Genomic DNA, 19,919 nt, shown 5'->3' with positions numbered 1-19,919 from the left:
TTTTTTTTTTTTTTTTTTTTTCAGTAGAGATGGGATTTCACCATGTTGGCCAGGATGGTCTCGGTCTCGATCTCTTGACCTTGTGATCTGCCCATCTCACCCTCCCAAAGTGCTAGGATTACAGGCGTGAGCCACTGTGCCTGGCCCCTCGTGTAATATTAATCTTAAATAATTTTATTATATAAACATGTATAATAGAGAATATAAGGTATTCTTGTGGGATTTTAAATTTCCAAATAAAGGGCACAATATTATATCATTTTGTAAGTTGGTTTTCCAGTTCACATCATGTTTCTGACATTTATCCATGTTGATACATGCACCTTCAGCTCATTCATTTTAACTGCTGTAGTAGCATTTCATTATTTGAACAAGGAAATCGAATTCTCAGGGGAGATGAGAGTGTGTAAGGAAAAGGCTATGCAAAATAGCACATCAAGACCCTCAAAGAGAGAACTGAGAATCACATGCTTATTCAAATCAGTTATTGATTTTAACATTTCCATGACGACAACTCAGCTGGTGAGGAAACAGTACTGACTTCCAGTGGGGGCCTCTGTACAGACAGGGTGGCATGAACTGGCTCAGTCAACTGGCCTTTTCCATTTCCTTGTTGTTCCAGTTCTGTCATATTCCCATATTCCAGAGTTCTAATTCTGAGCAGTGTAATTAAATCCAGCAAGCGTGGTTCTAAGTGCCTACCAGGTGCCAAGCAACATGCCTAGCACTGGTGATACAGAAATGGAAAATAAGAGGTGATCCTGCCCTCAAGGAGCTGGTTGAGGCAGGAGACAAATGAGAGACAGATAGATCTTCAACATGTTGTACTAAGAGCGCTGACAGAGTAAGTACAGGTGACAAAAGACCCCCGGGGCATAGCCTTGAATCCAGCATTGAGTTTTAAGTAACCATGCATTGACCAGGGGAAACGGGGGCGGGGGAGCTTGAGGTCAGAGGGAGGGCACTCCCCCCAAAATCATAGAGATTTTTCTAAGGCTTACAAGTGCACAAATTCTGTCCAGAACGTTTCAGTTCAGACAATAAATTCTGCCCAGTTTTTAAGTCAAGATACAGTGTATTTCAAAGCAACACTCGTTCTTTCATCAATTCCAGACAGGCCTCACACTTATTAAAAACAGACCCTAAACCCAACCTGCAGATCTCATTACTGAAAAGGGTGATAGCTTCTAAGGCCCTGGTTTCTCAGGACCTGAGCAGACAGCTCCGTGGGTCCCCCTTGCTGTCTCACCTGCATGATGTCGATGGCCATTGCTTGTGTCTGGATCCCCTCCACGTGGTTCACCAGCCAGTGCACCACCTCCGCGCTGATGAAGCAGTAAGGCGAGAGGCCCTTCTGTTCAGAGAGCAGCTGGACTCCTGTCCTGGGTTTCAACACAGTAAGTGGGAGCAGGGGGGATGTGTGTGTCCCACGGCAACAAGTGGAAGGAAAGATGAAAAAAAAAAGGGACTTCCACTAGAGCATTTATTACCATAAAGCAATGTCCCTAAGCTATTCCTAGACCCAGATAAATACTCATGAGAGGACAAAAGAAGTTGTTACAGGGGGTAAAAGAGAAGGGGTAGAGGGAAAAGATGGGAACTGACATTCAGAGAATACCTATACTTGTCAGGCATAACACTAGGTACCTCACACAATTATTTCATTTAATCCTTACATCAACCCTGTGGCTTAACTAATTTTTAAAAAAGTCTCATCTTGGCTGGACACAGTGGCTCCCACCTGTAATCCTAGCACTTCGGGAGCCCAGATGGGCGGATCACAAGGTCAGGAGTTTGAGACCAGCCTGGCCAATACGGTGAATCCCCATCTCTACTAAAAATACAAAAATTAGCCAGGTGTGGTGGTGCACACCTGTAATCCCAGCTACCCAGGAGGCTGAGACAGGAGAATCGCTTGAACCTGGGAGGTGGAAGCTGCAGTGAGCCAAGATCACACCACTGCACCCTAGCCTGGGCAACAGAGTGAGACTCCGTCTCAGAAAAAAAAAAAAAAATCCCAAATTACAAACAAGGAAACAGAAGCTCAGAGAGGTCAAGTAACTTGCCCAAGGTCTCAAAACTGGTGAGAAGTAGAGTCATGAATGAATCTACCAAACCACACTGCCTAAGTATTGCTGTGGCACAGGCTTTTGGGAGCCTTCTAACCCTACTCTCATATCTGTGATGAGAAACTTACGAGGGGTGCTTCATGGCTTCCAGGATCTCTGTCAGGGTGGAGGATGAGGTCAAGGAGCTTGCCACCAGCTGCTGAGAGCTATAACACAAGGTGTCAGGTCAGCAAAGCAAGAGGGCACATATACAGTCAAGAGCATGAATATCAGGAACATTCTCTACTTCTTATGCAGCCGGAAACCAGGACAATGTTGACACTAAAGGTATTTCAGTAAATTAGGGATGGCTATATCAGAAGGATATCTCATGGCGGGGGTTCCTATTTTAAAATATACACATTTAGGTCCAGGTGTGGTGGCTCATGCCTGTAATCCCAGCACTTTGGGAAGCTGAGGCAGGTGGATCACTTGAGGTCAGGAGTTCAAGACCAGACTGGCCAACATAGTGAAATCCTGTCTCTACTAAAAATATCAAAATTAGCTAGGCATGGTGACGCACGCATGTAGTCCCAGCTACTCAGGAGGCTGAGACAGGAGAATTGCTTGAAACTGGGAGGTGAAAGTTGCAGTGAGCTGAGATCACGCCATTCACTTCACTCCAGCCTGGGTGACAGAGTGAGACTCTGTCTCAAAAAAATAAATAAAATAAAATAAAATGTACACATTTAGAATTCAAAGTACTTTTGTATCCCAACTTACCCTTAGTAAGTATCTCTCCTGTTAACAATATTATTCAGGCCCAACCACTTACAAGAAACCCCCTGGACTGCTTTGGGTTTGCCCCAAGTGCCTTTCACAGGTAATTTCATTTAATCCTGACCAGAGAGTGCTAGGTAATACGGTAAGAACATGGGGAACAGAATCCCAGTATCATCACTAACATGCTATGTAGCTTTTCTTGGCCTCAGTTTCCTCGTGAAAAATGGGATTAATGCTATTCCTGTCTTTGAGGGCTAATGTGAGGTGAATGTCTATACAATACTGAGCACATGTACAGGACTGACACACATGAAGCCAAAAGTGGTAAACAATACTAAAATAATAATAATTAACACCAACTTTTTGAAACTGACTAAAAGAACTGGTGAAGGTCAAAGAGCCAGGAAGTACCAGGATCTGGAATCCAGGTATTTGAATCCAGGTCAGTCTCTCTCCAAAGCCCTGTCCACCACCTGTTGCCCACATTCTTGCTCAAAGGTATGATGGTTCCTTAAAATGTGCTTAATGTAGCTGGGCGCGGTGGCTCAAACCTGTAATCCCAGCATTTTCAGAGGCTAAGGCGGGCAAATCACGAGGTCAGGAGATCAAGACCATCCTGGCCAACATGGTGAAACCCATCTCTACTAAAATACAAAATAATTAGCTGGGCGTGGTGGCGCACACCTGTGGTCCCAGCTGCTCAGGAGGCTGAGGCAGGGGAATCGCTTGAACCCAGGCGGCGGAGGATGCTGTGAGCTGAGATTGTGCTACAGTGTGGGTGACAGAACAAGACTCCGTCTCAAAAAAAAAATAAAAAGTGCTTAATATTCAGCAGCTGAGTGGCCACCCACCATACCAAACTGGGCCAGTTGTGGGGCTAATCCATAAGCTCCTCAAGTTCTTTGAACTTCTCCCTTTCATCAGTCCCAGACTACTCCTCTTCATGACTATTCAGGGGTCCAGAAATCACTGAAGCATTTCAGAATTTCAGGGTTTGAAAAAGCTTTCAAAGACTTTTGAAATGAGGTCCTCTTTTTTGTTTTTGAATGGAGTTTCACTCTTGTTGCCCATCCATAGAAAAGCTACATAGCTGGAGTGCAATGGCGCGATCTCGGCTCACTGCAATCTCCACCTCCCGGGTTCAAGTGATTCTCCTGCCTCAGCCTCTCAAATAGCTGGGAATACAGGCAAGTGTCACCATGCCTGGTTAATTTTGTGTTTTTAGTAGAGACGGGGTTTTTCCATGTTGGTCAGGCTGGTCTCAAACTCCTGATCTCAGGTGATCCACCCACGTCAGCCTCCCAAAGTGCTGGGATTACAGGCGTGAGCCACTGCACCCGGCCTGAAATGAACTTCCTTCTCATGTCTGGGTCTCTGCTGAGACCATGAGTCTGGGCAAGAGGCTGTCCTATCTATGTGAACATCTTCAATGGCAGAGAACTTGGCCAAACAGCAGACCCATTGCTAGTAAGTTCTTTATCATGAAATAAGATCTGTTCTCCGTATTTTTCAGTCATTGATCCTGATTCTACCTGCCATGTCATTTTTTGTTTTTTTTTTCACTTCCAGCCTAAACATCCCTGATCCCTCATTTCTTCTGAAAGCAGAAGAAAACCTACTGTTCTACCCTTGTAAGCAATGAGGAATCAGATAAATGGACTCATTTTCTATGCATTGGGCAGCCTCTCCAATCTCCTCCATGCCTAAAGCCAAAAAGCCAGGTAGGCTTGATGGGGATATGGGCATGAGTGAAAGCAGGGAGCAGAGAAGTCCAGACCTGTTCCTGCTTCTGAAATGACCATCACCTCTACTGGCCAGAATGAATAGGCAGCAGTGGAGGAGACACAGATTAAACCAGCCCAGAATTTATGACATAAGGGAAACAAAGTGACAGAGGCAGGTGAGCAGCCCCAGAGAACTTCCTGCTCTTAGGGACAGGGATACAAAAGTTAAGTCTCTTAGATGATTTTTGCCAAGGACTGCTTAGACAGTACAGTGAGACAATAAGAACAGACTGGGGCATAATTTTTTTCCCAGACGAGTCTTGCTCTGTTGTCCAGGCTGGAGTGCAGCGGTGTAATCTTGGCTTACTGCAACCTCCGCCTCCCGGGTTCAAGCGATTCTCCTGCCTCAGCCTTACGAGTAGCTGGGACTACAGGTGCCCACCACCACACCCAGCTTTTTAAAAAATTTTTACTAGTGACAGGGTTTCACCATATTGGCCAGGCTGGTCTCGAACTCCTGACCTTGTGATCTGCCTGCCTTGGCCACTCAAAGTGCTGGGATTACAGGTGTGAGTCACTGTACCCAGCCAGCATAATTATTATAAAGCAAACACGGCTGGGAAGAAAGTAAAAAGGCTTTTCAGAATTGACAAGAGCATTAAAAGCTGGTGCACTTCTTTTCCCTCTGGTTACTAAGGAATAGAAGAAAAACAGTCATGTTTGGCCACAATTAGTGATTCATCCACTGTTTGTCCTTTTCCTTAGTGACTGCATGCTATGACATGCAAGGCATTGTGCCACAGGCACCACAGTGAACAAGACAGACTAGGCAGGGTCCTCTTCCAGAAACCCTGTACTCCTATGTGGTGCTTCACACTTTCCTACATCTCTGTGGGAGTCTCTTAGCTAACCTGTGAGGATGGCAGGAAACAGATCATTAGTCCCTTCATACAGGTGTGGATAAGAACTAACTTGCCCAGGGTCCCATGTGACTTGTGGCAGAGTCAGAACTTGGCCCAGAGCTTTGGATTCCCAGCCTCGGCAGCCTTTGAGGTCAGACTGTCTCCACTTCCCAGGAACAGGAGTTCGGCCACTCTGAATCTCACCTGCTGTCACTGGAGTTTGTGGAGGAGTAGCCCTGTTCTCCTACGTTCTGGGAGTTCCCAAAGGTCTGGCTGTTGCCTCTGTCCACAGATTGGCCTGTGCTTATGCCCAAACTGGTGGTGTCCAACACAGGAGTGACTGTTTGGTCCACAGATACCTGTAGGAGATTTTAAAATGAATACTTGGATCCCAAAATAACAGACAGGAAAAAAAGGCAAATAAGCTGTACTGCCTTATTCACTCAATAAGCATTCACAAAAAATAAATAAGCAAAAATTAATGCAATCCTTTCCATTCTTCTCATTCCCACTTCCTCTTGGTCCCTGGTGGCAGAGCTAAAAGGAGTCTAGAGACTCTAACCAGTCTTGTGTGCACTGCCTTCTGTCAAAGCAGGTGGGAACTCCCACCTTCCAAACCACAGCAGATGAGAGGCCACTCTTCACAGTAAATCCCCAGGAACAAAGAAATCGCTTCAGCACCTGCCTCAAACCACATGATTTACACTAAAGAAAAATCTCCATAGGAAAGGTAGAGAAGTCAGAATCACTCCTTATGAGGACAGCAGGACTGAGAGACCACACTTAGAGACAAACAGGTGAATATCACAATGCACATCCTCTGTCCACCGTGACTCACTCTTTCCCACTCCAAATCTCCTTTCCTTTACCTTTCAAATTGCTCAGGTTCAACTTTCAGAGCCATCTGATAGCTCTCTTCTCCTGCTTTGCATCTAAAGACAGGCCTAGTCCTGTGGCCTGCCTCTGCAGATTCACATGCATCTCTAAATCATGCCCGTACTTCCTCTGGCCAAGGAGGGCTATAAACACTCCTCTAACTGGCCCCTGATTACAGCCTCTATGTCAAAAACGCTACCTGTGAGCCAGCTCTATTTGCATCTTCTGTCAAGAACAGTTCCAATCCCATCATTCTGTTACTCTGAAAACTTTCAAGGCCCCCCATGAACCACCACACTGAAAACTAAATCATAGGGAATCAAGGGTCCTACACAACATTGGCCTGACCTGAGATCTCACCATGCTGCCTACCATTCACCCACGTGTACGTTTCCAGTCAAATGAAACCCTGTATGTATAAATCCTGTCTATGTGCTCCATATCACCCTGGGACGCTCTTCTCCACAACTAGTAACTAAAAACCTGTGAGTTGTTTTCTTTTTTAAGTCAGAATCTTGCTCTGCCACCCAGGCTGGAGTGCAGTGGTATGATCTCACTGCAGCCTCTGCCTCCTGAGTTTAAGTGATTCTCCTGCCTCAGCCTCCTGAGTAGCTGGGATTACAGACAGGGGCCACCACACCCAGCTAATCCCATCAGTGTTTAAGGACCATTTTAAGCCCCGATGCCTTAGCAAACTGCTTTCTGATTCACTCTGCTCCAGGACCCAAGCAGATCCATCTTCTTCTCTACTTTGGACCTCTATGAGCTTCTCCTGGTAGCTGCCAAGTTGTGCCTCATGTAATGGTGCTGTATTTATTTTCCCCCAGAGACAGGGTTGCCCTCTGTCGCTCAGGCTGGAGTGCAACGGTGCCATCACATCTCACTGCAAACTCAAACTCTTGGGCTCAAGAAATCCTCCTGCCTCAGCCTTCCAAGTAACTGGGATGCACCACCACACTTGGCTATTTTTTAGTGAAGAGATGGACCCTGTCTCAAAAACATAAAATAAAATAAAATAAAATAAAATAAAAAAACAAGGCTTCTCAGCACTATTGCCCTCTGGGATCAGGTGTTTGCTGTGGGGGGCTGATCTCTGCATTGTTGGATGGAGGGAAGCATCCCTGGCTTGTACCCACTTGATGCCAGTCATACTTCACCTGTCAGCCCCAACCCCCAAATATGACAAATAAAAATGTTGCCAATGTCACCAGATATTACCAAATGTCCCTTGGGTGGTACAGTTGCTCCTGGTTCTGATAGACCCATTTTGCTGTTTTACAGCAAGCTCAATGATTTGGGGGGGAGGGGGGAAAGGCTGGGTACGGTGGTTCACGCCTGTAATCTCAGCACTTTGGGAGGCCAAGGTGGGCGCATCATGAGGTCAGGTGTTCGAGACCATCCTGGCTAACACGGTGAAATCCCCGTCTCTACTAAAAATACAAAAATTAGCCAGGCGTGGTGGCACGTGCCTATAGTCCCAGCTACTCAGGAGGCTGAGGCAAGAGAATCGCTTGAACCTGGGAGGCAGAGGCTGCAGTGAGCCGAGACTGCGCCATTGCACTCCAGCCTGGGCGACAGAGCAAGACTCCATCTCAGGGAAAAAAAAAAAAAAAAAGGACCACACAGGTTTTGCTGGCACCATAACCACACAGAGAAATGCAGCAAGAGGCAGCTTGCAATTACCAATTACCACCTGCCTCTAACCAGTAAGGTTTAGGAACAGGTACCATGCCATAAATTTAAATGAGAATAAGCTAACTAAAGGGGACAAGACCCAGCTCTTATGCATATAAGAGTGGCTCTTAGGCCTTGCCTTCTGGGCCCCTGTAGTGGGGTTTTCTCATGTACTATACCCAGAGAATCGCTCTACCAGCCTAACCTGAAGGACATTACCAAAAATGCACATTAGTCCTACAGTCCTAGTTTGGTGGGAGCGGGGGTGGGGGTGGCTAAGGAGCTTTGCTCTAGATATGGAATTAGGAAACATTTTTTCTAAGAGATCAGATAGTAAATATTTCAGGCTTTGTGGGCCATATGGTCTCTGTCACAACTACGCAGCTTTGCATAAGAAAGTGAGAAAGCAGTCACAGGCAATATGTAAATGAAAGGGCATGCTCTATTCCAATAAAACTTTATTTACAAAAGCAGATGGTGGACCAGATATGCCCCATAGTTTCCTGACCTCTGCTCTATCTATGTATCACACAATGTCTGTCTTTTCAGAGGCTGCACAGAAAGGCATTTTGCTTAGATCTTAATACCAGGAAAAGGTATGCTTCTCCCAAGTAATCAATTTGTCTTTATTTTATAACCACTATGAGTTTTGGAACAGACTTTTACCACTTTTCTTTGGTTACCAGGAGGTTCAGAGCTGAATTCAGCATAAAATTCCATCTACTATACAAGGCCTTATATTATGTCCTGTCATTTTTCTTTCTTTACCTGAATTTCTCCCATCTAGTCATGTTTTTATTTTAGGACTGCACGTACTTCCATGATCCCCATGAGTAACTTTTTGAAATAAGATCGGTGGTAAGCAAAGATAAATGGCAGGTGTGATGGACAGAATGGCAGATGTCTCATGTAGACGCCTGGTGAAGAGCCAAGCAGAGGGAAACGCCTTTCATCTTAAGAATCTTAAGAACCTTCTCCAAAAAAGGACTCCATTTAACATATGTAGATACCACCCCCCCACCCCGCTCCGCTTCAGAGTGGGCTAGACTTAGTGACTTGCCTCCAAAAATGGAGTATAAAAAGGGAAAAAATAGTAACTTCATTGTGGAGAAGGCTAACAAATATGACATTAACCAAGTGATGAAGGTTATCGTCACTAGTGATGTGTGGATCTCAGGTACCTCCTGATATGATGTGATGAGAGGGGCACTTCCCCTATGGGGTATTCTTCTTGTTTTTTTTTTTTTTTTTTTTTTTTTAAAGATGGGGTTTCACCACGTTGGCCAGGCTGGTTTTGAACTCCTGACCTCAGGTGATCCACCCACCTCAGCCTCCCAAAGTGCTAGGATTACAGGTGTGAGCCACTGTGCCCGGCTTGGGGTATTCTTTTTGAATACCCATAACTCCAATCTAACCATGAAAAAAACCTCGGACAAACCCAGATTTAGGGATATGCTACAGGACACCTGGCCAGGACTCCTCAAGGCTGTGAAGATCATTTAAAAAATAAGGAAAGGGCCGGGTGTGGTGGCTCATGCCTGTAATCTCAGCACTTTGGGAGGCTGAGGTGGGCAGATCACGAGGTCAGGAGATTGCGACCATCCTGGCCAACATGGTGAAACCCGATCTATACCAAAAACACAAAAATTAGCTGCGTGTGGCAGTGTGTGCCTGTAGTCCCAGTTACTTGGGAGGCTGAGGCAGGAGAATCGCTTGAACCCAGGAAGCAGAGACTGCAGTGAGCAGAGATCGTGCCACTGCACTACAGCCTGGTGACAGAGCGAGACTCCATCTCAAAAAAAAATAATAATAAGGAAAGAGTGAGAAACAGCCACAGATTAGAAGAGACTAGAAAGCCCTGCAATGTGGTACCCTAGATTGGATCCTACAACAAAAAGATGACATTAATTTAAAAAAATGGCAAAATCCAAGTCTGGTGTTTGATTAACAACAACAACAAAAAACCTCTCAGCAGCAGCACCAATCCCCAGTTTTGCCCCACTCTCTGGCACTCCCAAGCTACAGGGGAAAGCGAGGCAGGGTGCCCTATTAGAGATGTCTCTAAGATTAGCACCACCCATCACAGGTGTCCCCCATGGGTCTTCTATCTTCTACCTCCTGGGCTTGTAACAGCCCCACTTTCTCATGCTGGAGGATCATCAGCCACAGGGAAACTGCTGGATCTGCCAGCCCAGCTCCCCACTGTGCCTGGAGACTGGTAGAGATGACACTCTGCTTTGTCTTACCAGGAGACAAATGGGCTAAGTGGGCTCTGGCTTTCCAGTCACTCAGCTCCTGCCAGGCAGACAGAGGCATTGCAAAGGGATCCATGACAGATTCCCATATGCCTTGCACAGAAGGAAAGCTTGGAAATAACTTGCAGACCCACAGCTCAGATGTTCTCCAAGGGTAAGATCAGGGAAGGAGAATATTATCCCAAATTAAAACCTTCTCTCTGCCCTCATGAAGCTTGTCATTTAGGGGTGAGGAGAAGACAGGCATTAATATTCCAAAAGGGTTTTGTTTTTTTTTTTTAAATTCATCCCTGTATCTCCCACAGCACTTGGCACAGCCCTACACCAGGTACTTTGGATTTGCTATCTCATTTGATCTAACTTTCACCACAGGGGCAGCCTCCTTCCTCTATGTGTCCATCCTAGCCCTTCACTCCAAATGATTTTATATATATATATTTTTTTTTTTCTTTCTTTTTTTAATTTTTTTTTTTTGAGACAGATCTTTTTTTTTTTTTTTTTTTTTGAGACGGAGTTTCACTCATGTTACCCAGGCTGGAGTGCAATGGCACGATTGCGGCCCAGGGTGGCGTGCAATGGCGCGGTCTCGGCTCACCGCAACCTCCGCCTCCTGGGTTCAGGCAATTCTCCTGCCTCAGCCTCCTGAGTAGCCGGGATTACAGGCACGTGCCACCATGCCCAGCTAATTTTTTTTTTGTATTTTTAGCAGAGACGGGGTTTCACCATGTTGACCAGGATGGTCTCGATCTCTTGACCTCGTGATCCACCCGCCTCGGCCTCCCAAAGTGCTGGGATTACAGGCTTGAGCCACCGCGCCCGGCCAGAGACAGATCTTGCTCTGTTGCCCAGGCTGCAGTGCACAATCACACTCACTGCAGCCTCAACCTCCTGGGCTCAAGCACTCCTCCATCCTCAGTCTCTCAAATACCTGAGACCGCATGCATGCAACACAACACCCAGCTAATTTTTTTATTTTTGTTTTTTGTAAAGGCAAGGTCTCACTGTGTTGCCCAGGCTGATTTCAAACTCCTGGACTAACAGGCATCTTCCTACCTCAACCTCTCAAAGTGCTGGGATTACACATGTGGGCTGCTGCGCCGGGTGTCACTTATATTTTTATATCTTACATCGTTCCAAAAAAGGTGAGGCTACTAATAGACACACAATAAGAAAAAATAAATACGGCTGGGTGCAGTGGCTCATGCCTGTAATCCCAGCATGTTGGGAGGCCAAGGCAGGTAGCTAACCTGAGGTCAGGAGTTCGAGACCAGCATAGCCAACATGGCAAAATCCCGTCTCTACTAAAAACACAAAATAGCTGGGCATGGTGGCACACGACGGTAACCCTAGCTACTCGGGAAGCTGAGGCAGGAGAATCACTTGAACCCAGGAGGTGGAGGTTGCAGTGAGCCGAGATCACACCATTGTACTCCAGCCTGGACAAAAAGAGCAAAATTCCTTCCCCCCCAAAATTAAAAATAAATAAATACATACATACATACATGAGAAAATCCAGTAAGGAGAAAACAAGGGTAGGAAAAATGTGGAAGTACAGTCTGAGTATTTTTTTGATTTTAACAATGACATTTTAAATGTCTAGAGCTGTGCCACGCAATATAGTAGCTAGCACTAGCTATATATGGCTATTTAAATATAAATTATTTAAAATAAAATTAAAAATTCAGTTCTTCAGTCATAACAGTCACATTTCAAATGCTCGATAGCTACCTGCCACGTTGGACAGCACAGCCACAGAACATTTCCATCACTGCAGAAAGTTCTGTTAGATAGTACTGGACTTCAACAAAGGTTGGAACAAACAAAAAAATGTGCACAGGGGCCTGTAGATAATATACACAGATGCAGCTAAGTATCAGAGTGGGGAAAGGCTGTAGGCTGCTCCATGGCCATGTGACTACTGCCAAGTCACTGCCCTCCAAACTCAGTTGCAGCCCAATTCCATGTGTTCAGAGCCTAACAGAAGGCCAGCTTGTGGCTTCTGACAATGAAACAGACATGCAGAGCTCTGGAGTTGTACTAACCTGAGGGCAGAGGGCAGATGATGCTGTGCGTGGGCTGTGGACAAACTAGGGTTTACTGTGTGCCCACACATACCCAGCACCATACTAGTTTACATGTATCATTCCTGCCACATGCATGATTAGAAGTATGTTATTTAATTTCCAAATGTATAGGGGTTTTCTAGTTACCTTGTCATTAACATGTAATTTAATTGCATTGTGGTCAGAACCCAGGCTCAGCACCTAGCTTATTTTACAACATAAGACACAAACCTGGATTTTTGTATGACATCTCATGATATTTAAATATTTCCAACCAATTGAAAAATTTTAAAAACACAGCAAAGCCAAACACGTTTTTGGGACATTTGTGACAAGACTAAATGTCCTTCAGGTAATCCATCCTGATCCTTGCACACAGACGTCTGATAAAAGCCTGACTGAGAGTGGAGAGTTTAGATCAGGGCGAAGGTTGATCACTGGGTCTCTGGAGTCCTCTGGAGGGACTGAGCCCCTGGGGACAGGAGTGTTTTGTTCATTTTCTTGAAGAGGGAAAACAGAGCAAAGGGTAAAAAGTCAATTTTTGGCCAGGCCTGTATTGCAACACTTTGGGAGGCTGAGGCGGGAGGATTGCTTGAGGTCAAGAGTTCAAGACCAGTCTGGCCAACATGGCAAAACCCTTTCTCTACTAAAAATACAAAAATTAGCCAGGTGTGGTGGCAGGCGCCTGTAATCCCAGCTACTAGGGAGGCTGAGGCACAAGAATCACTTGAACATGGGAAACGGAGGTTGCAGTGAGCCAAGATCATGCCACTGCACTCCAGCCTGGGTGACAGAGCAAGACTGTTTCAAAAAAAAAAAAAAGTACATTTTTGGACACATTGCCTCAGATTCCAGAAAACTCCCTCCATGACCCCATAAACATGCTGAAAATTGCTGCTCCAATCTAATCAGTGTTGTCCCAAAGTGTATCCTGCTGAACCCAGTGACCATGAGGCTATACGTGGTGCAACTGTCTGGGGCACAGTTGTCTTCCAGCTCCTCTCCCCACATACTTAAACCAGAATGGTTCCACATTTTATATTTCAGGGTTTGTTATATGAGGCTGGACTCTGGCATGCACAACAGAGCAAGATACTGCCTCTAAAAAAAAGAAAGTAAAAGGTAAAAAGGATCAACCAATGTCTGTTTTAAACCAAAGATGCAGTGTGCTTTTGGTTTAAAATTATCAATGAGGGGCCTGGTGCGGTGGCTCACGCCTGTAATCCCAGCACTGTGGGAGGCTGAGGCAGGAAAATCGCTTGAACCCAGGAGGCGGAGGTTGCAGTGATCTGAGATTGTGCCATGGCACTCCACCCTGAGTGACAGAAACAGACTCCATCTCAAAAAAAGTAAATAAAATAATCAATGAGGGGGAAAAAGGTCCTATTGTTTAAAATAAACTTTTCTGTGTCTGTCTTCTCCATAAATATCTCAGAGGTAGTATTTACTGAACTTTTTTTTCTCTCGAGACGGTGTTTTGCTTTGATGCCTAGGATGGAGGGCAGTGGCATGAGACGGGGTTTCACCGTGTTGGCCAGGCTGCTCTCAAACTCCTGACCTTGTGATCCATTCACCTCAGCCTCCCAAAGTGTTGGGATTATAGGCATGAGCCACCGCCCCTAGCGAACACCTCTTAAGTGCCAAGGCTTGGGTTACTGTGCAAAACAGACATGGCAGCTGCCTTCTTGGAGCTCAGTGTCCCGTACGCACAGTGAGCATTAACTATATCCCAGTCATATAAATGCAAATTAGAACTGTGAGAAGTGCTATGAAAAGAGGTACTGGAACTATGCAAGTCCATGCCATAGGATGTGACTAGATGAGTAGGGATTAACTACGCACAGTTGGCAGGAACAGCATGTGCCAAGGCACAGTGGCAGGAGGAAGCCTGTGCCTACAGAGGTCACTGGAACATAAGAGTGAGGAAAAGGATGGCAAAATATGAGGTCAGAAAAGGAGGCAGGGACCTGATCATGAAGGGCCTTTTAGGCCATTATAAAGATTTCAGCCTTTATCCTAAAGGAAAGAAAGCCACAGAAAGGTTTAATCAGGGATGACATAATCAGATTTCACTTCAAAGGGTAGACCCTGGGCTGGGTGCAGTGGCTCACACCTATAATCCCAGAACTTCGGGAGGCTGAGGTGGGTGGGTTGCTTGGGACCAGGAGTTCAAGACCAGCCTGACCAACAAGGTAAAGCCCTGTCTCTACAAAAAATACAAAAGTTAGCTGGGGGTGGTGGCTATAGGTATTTCTTTCCCTTAGCAGAATTTGAGTTTGGAGTGATGTCCTCCCTAGACTCAGACAGGGATGGAGGACTTACCTCCTTGCCAAGCTCCAAGGTCATCATAGAACTTTAGGACTAGAATGGATAGGAGAGGTCACCTAGTTCTGGCCCATTTTTATATATACATTCCAGAGAAAAGAGTTAACTGGCCCAGTTAAGCCTGTTTACTGCTTTGCACCCCTACACACAGGTACATGTATAGTAAATTACTCTGCCAGGGCCTGAGCTAACCACAAAGATGCTTCATCCCATTTGGCTCTTACAGTAACCCTATAAGGAGAACACAGTTATGACTCCCATTCTACAGATGAGAAACTTGAGGTTGGGAGAGGATAGTCCAATTGGCAAAGGGTTTACAACCAGTCTATAGAGTGGCAGGCAGCCTGACACCAAAGCCTACTCTCTGACAGTCTTTTAACATGTAGCCCCTTTGTCTCATTACAAACTCACTGTGATTTCTTGTCTTGGATTAGGGTGGAGAGAAGAGGCGGCAGGAATAGGGAGTGGACAATGATATGCACTAAACTGACTGACATTAATATCTGGCAAAGCAGTAACATTTACCCTAATCACAACTAGTGTTTATTGTGTCCCCACCACATACCCAGGACCATACTAGCTGTTTACATATATCATTCCTGCCACTTTCATGATTAGAAGAGTGTTATTTAATTTCCAAACGTATAGAGGTTTTCTAGTTATCTTTTTGTCATTAACATGTAACTTAATTGCACTGTGGTCAGAAATATGCTCTGTAATTTCACTGCTTTGAAATTTGTTGAGAAATGGGTATTATTTCTAATCCTCAAAACAACCCTACAAATAAATTATTTTTTGTTTCCTTTTACAAATGAACACACACACACACACACACACACACAAATAAATAAATAAATATTTTTTTTAAATAAAGAAACAGGTTTAGAAGGTTAATTCATGTGCCTAACACAACTCCCTGGCATTGTATAGAATCCAAGATTTGAAGGCAGCCATCTGACTCCATTGGCCTCCTTCTTCTATTCTATGCTGTACATCAGAAAATACACGAACCAAGTTTTATATTCTGTATATTTTACCACAATAAATAATAAACCAAATAAACATAAAGAAAAAGTACAAGTTAACTTTGTGTATGTACAGAGAGCTCTTGCTACCTCTAAGGTAGTTTTTTTTTTAATGTATACATTTTTTTAAAAAATTAGAGACAGGGTCTTCTGATATTGTCCAGGCTGGCCTTGTTCTCCTGGGCTCAAGTGATCTTCCTGCTTCACTTCCCACCTTTTCAACGAAACACCTGGTAGGTAATATAATCTTTATTTATGTGCCTCTCCTGAGTCTAAAACTTTCTTTAATAGTCTCCTGTAAGAAAGTAAAAGGTGGCCAGCCACGGTGGCTCACGTGTGTAATCCCAGCATTTTGGGAGGCCAAGGTGCGGAGATCATCTGAGGTCAGGAGTTCAAGACCAGCCCAGCCAACGTGGTGAAATCCCTTCTTGAATAATACAAAAATTAGCTGGGTGTGGTGCACGCCTGTAATCCAAGCTACTTGGTAGGCTGAGGCAGGAGAATCCCTTGAACCTTTGAGGTGGAGGTGGCAGTGAGCCAGGATTGTGTCATTGCATTTCAGCTTGGGTGACTAGAGCAAAACTCTGTCTCAAAAAAAAAAAAAAAAAAAAAAAAGGCAAACGTTAATGGCCAGACACATTGGCTCACACCAGGAGCTCAAGACCAGCTTGGGCAACATAGCAAGACCCCATCTCTATAAAAAATAAAAAATTAGCTGGGTATGGTTGTTCATGTCTATAGTACCAACTACCCGGGAAGCTGAGGCTGGACTCCAGCCTGGACAATAGAGCAAGATACTGAAAGTAAAAGGTAAAAAGGATCAACCAATGTCTGTTTTTAAACCAAAAATGTAGTGTACTCCCCACACTCAGATTTTAGAGATGCTTAGATCAGGACTCAAAGTTCCTCACAGGGATTTGCCTATGGTCACACAGCTGACTGGAAAGAGGCAGGTGCGGATATCTGAAGACCTACACAGAAAGGCACAGCACCTCTGACCTGTTTCAAAGTTAACTAAACCCTTACCCTCCCAGTGCAGTGGCAGAATGATGTAGGAGCTCGGCCACTCAAACATCTTTTTATTTTCTCATTTTAAAACATTTTATTTTATTATTTTTATTTTTGAGACGGAGTCTGGCTCTGTCGCCCAGGCTGGAGTGCAGTGGCATGATCTCGGCTCACTGCAACCTCTGCCTCCTGGGTTCAAGTGATTCTTGTGCCTCAGCCTTCCAAGTAGCTGGAATTACAGGTATGTGCCACCACGCCCAGCTAATTTTTGTAATTTTAGTAAAGATGGGGTTTCACTATGTTGGCCCACCTGGTCTTGAACTCCTGACCTCAAGTGATCTGCCTGTCTCAGCCTCCCAAAGTGCTAGGATTACAGGCATGAGCCACCATGCCCGGCCTGGTCCAAATATTTTAACTGACAAATAATTTAAGCGAAATCCAGAAGCTAGGTGAGCTACACCTTCAGCCTATGCTATGAAGGAGCACATGACTATTAATAAATATTTGATGTGTTTTTTACCACTTCCTGCCACACTGTTATAAATTTATCTGGTTGTATTGGGAGGAGTAAAAAATAAGTCTTCAGCCCTTAAGTAAGCATATTTCATGTTGCTCACAAAATCTAAAAGGGAAGATGCTGAAAAGTGGCAGAGAATCAGTGGCAACTATGTGAAACAGACAGTGATGAGAAACACTTGAGTCATTGTTGGTACAATCGTGTTCTTCTACATTAATCTCTTCCATTCCCCCTTTGCTGCCACAAAGTGGAAGGGAATGTACACTTCTGAGACCAAATTCAATTTCAATTGCCCCTCAAACTCAGTTGCAGCCCAATACATGTATTCAGAGCCTAACAGGAGGCTAGCTCATGGTTTCTGCCAATGGGACAGTCATGTGGAGCCCTGGAGTTGGACTAACCTGAGGGTAGAAGGTGGACGATGCTGTGCGTGGGCTGCGGACAAACTCCATAAAGAAGGCCCCGTCCTGAAGTCAGAGGAGGAGGAAGCAGCAGCAGCAGTTGCAAGGAAGCAAAGAAACAGAATGTGTACCAGTGGTTAACCATCAGGGGAAGGAGACGGGTATGAAAAACAAAAAATAAAAATAAAAACAAGGAGAGAAGGAGAGAAACAAGGACACATGAAGAGGATGGGGAAAATTTAAAAGAGAGAGAGAGAGAGAGAGAGAGAGAGAGAGAGATCCATCCAGAAAGACAATATACAAATGCAAAGCATCAGCAAAAACTCATACCTTCCTGGGCAGAATATCCCATCTGAGTGGAAGAAAGCACCCAGGTTGGAAGCTGCATCCAAGCTCCCTCAGGTCTCTTCAGACCGTGGCTTGGATGCTCTCACCCTCCCACATAGCTCTGAAATTCTTTCAGAACTATGCCAAGGAAGATGAAAAGGCTACAGAACAGCTTGGTGGTACTGCAGGGTAAGGGCTTTGGTGTCAACATCCTGACCTCCCACCTGGCTGGGTGACCAGTCGCCCTCTTGGAGAGGTATATTGAAGTATGATGTGTTTTTTGCCCGTTACTCAACATAGCAGCCAGGTGGAAGGAGAGGATTCAATGCAGGATAAGTTCTTGCTTATTTTTTTTGGCAAACAGGGGGTACAGAAGCAGCCATACCTTCTCCTCCACTGGTTGTGTAACAAAATCATCAGCAAGCTAAGACATATATAATGTCAGATACACAAGCACTCACATTGTAAGGGGCTTTCTAAAGCTGTCAATCCCTCCCTATCCTAGCCTTGTGGAATTCAAGCAGCCAAGTCTGTGAAACAAAAATGACACAAGGGACTTTTTCAATGACCCCTCCATCATTCTTAAGTAGTATCCTCTGTCCTTTTGGAATCCTTTTACTTTTTATGCCTGGTTATCATAGAAATTCAGGAAAGGCACTTAACACATCTCAACTTCTCTGCTTTTCTGCAACTTTTCCTCACCTGAAATATTTGGGTGCCCATTTTATTGATACTGCTGCCACTTCCTGTAAGTGACTGCAAACTCAAATACCAAACCTTGAAAACTGTGGCTGTGGAGATGCTGATGCAGGTACCCCCACGCATTCTAACATGAAGTGTTCCTTGGGGACACGGTTGGGCATTTCTGAGCATGTCAGCAGGGCTCTTTGCTTTGGCTATCTCATAGCATTTGGTTTCCCCTTAATGATTCAGGAGTTTAATTCCAGCCCATGCATGCAGATTTTAGTGTTCACCTGGACGATCAGGAGAGGGTTCTAAACAACAATCTAATATATTTGAAACTATAATTTGCTGGTTTTCAGTCTTGTCATTGGCACTGTTTCTGATCCTCAAAGATGACAACAAGTAGAGGCAAAACCTGGTAGACAGCACACAGGGTAATTTATGTCTCATTGTTCCATTGTGTCCCTTCTCTGCCAGAACATATAGAAGCAGAGGTGCTGATGGTGTTGAGGTTTATGTACATATGAAGGAGGACAGGTGAGAAGACTCATAGTCAGCAGATCATTCCTTATTCACAGAGTATCCCTGGTACCTAAAGCCACTCCCTAGAGCAGAGATTGGTAAACTACAGCTTGCAGGCCAAATCATGTCAGCCACCTGATGTTTTTTTACAGCCAGTGAGCTAAGAATGCTTTTTACAGCTGGGTGCAGTGGCTCAAACCTGTAATCTCAGCACTTTGGGAGCTTGAGGTGGGTGGACCACTTGATGTCAGGAGTTTGACACCAGCCTGGCCAACATGGTGAAACCCTGTCTCTGTTAGAAATACAAAAAATTAGCTGGGCATTGTGGCACATGCCTGTAATCTCAGCCACTGGGGAAGCTGAGGCAGAAGAATCACTTGAAGCCAGGAGGCCGAGGTTGCAGCGAGCCGAAATTGTGCCACTGCACTTCAGCCTGGGTGACACAGAGAGAGACTCTGTTTCAAAAAGAAAAAAAAAAAGAACAGTTTCTACAATTTTAAATGGTTATGGAAATACTGTACTTACACAACAGCTTTTATTTTGCCTCTTGGCCCACAAAGTCTAAAATATGCATTTAGGTTTGCCGACCTTTGGTTTACAAGTTGCCCATGGCCTTGGCTGATATTTTTTCTCAGATTTTAATCCCTCCACTCATGTAGTATAATTATAGTAATTTATGCTAAGGAATTAATCAGAGGTGTGGTCAAATAATTCTTGCAAGTATATTAACTGCAACATTATAATTGTGGTATACTACAGAATAATTTTTAAGGTTTATAGAAAAA

At 44.7% G+C, this 19,919-nt stretch overlaps 1 protein-coding gene across 25 annotated transcripts in view; it reads right to left on the bottom strand.

Moving 5' to 3' along the window:
- The window catches only part of DEPDC5 (DEP domain containing 5, GATOR1 subcomplex subunit), a 165,925-nt gene that overhangs the window by 33,500 nt on the left and 112,506 nt on the right, over positions 1 to 19,919 (bottom strand). For 16 of the 25 annotated variants that reach the window (XM_032256541.1, XM_032256546.1, XM_032256557.1 and 13 more), the window contains 4 exons: positions 17,602 to 17,667; positions 5,662 to 5,816; positions 2,198 to 2,275; positions 1,250 to 1,382 (listed from right to left, as the gene is read on the bottom strand). In XM_032256541.1, coding sequence (XP_032112432.1) covers positions 1,250 to 1,382; positions 2,198 to 2,275; positions 5,662 to 5,816; positions 17,602 to 17,667 — 432 coding nt within the window. The remainder of the gene's footprint in view (positions 1 to 1,249; positions 1,383 to 2,197; positions 2,276 to 5,661; positions 5,817 to 17,601; positions 17,668 to 19,919) is intronic. The other 9 variants (XR_004262222.1, XR_004262223.1, XM_032256548.1 and 6 more) reach the window with 1 other exon arrangement.

This window comes from Sapajus apella, unplaced genomic scaffold (genome assembly GCF_009761245.1).
Source record: "Sapajus apella isolate SASKATOON/1434 unplaced genomic scaffold, GSC_monkey_1.0 scaffold95, whole genome shotgun sequence".
In the NCBI taxonomy this organism is placed as follows: domain Eukaryota; kingdom Metazoa; phylum Chordata; class Mammalia; order Primates; family Cebidae; genus Sapajus; species Sapajus apella.
This window is presented reverse-complemented; position numbering and strand designations above follow the sequence as displayed.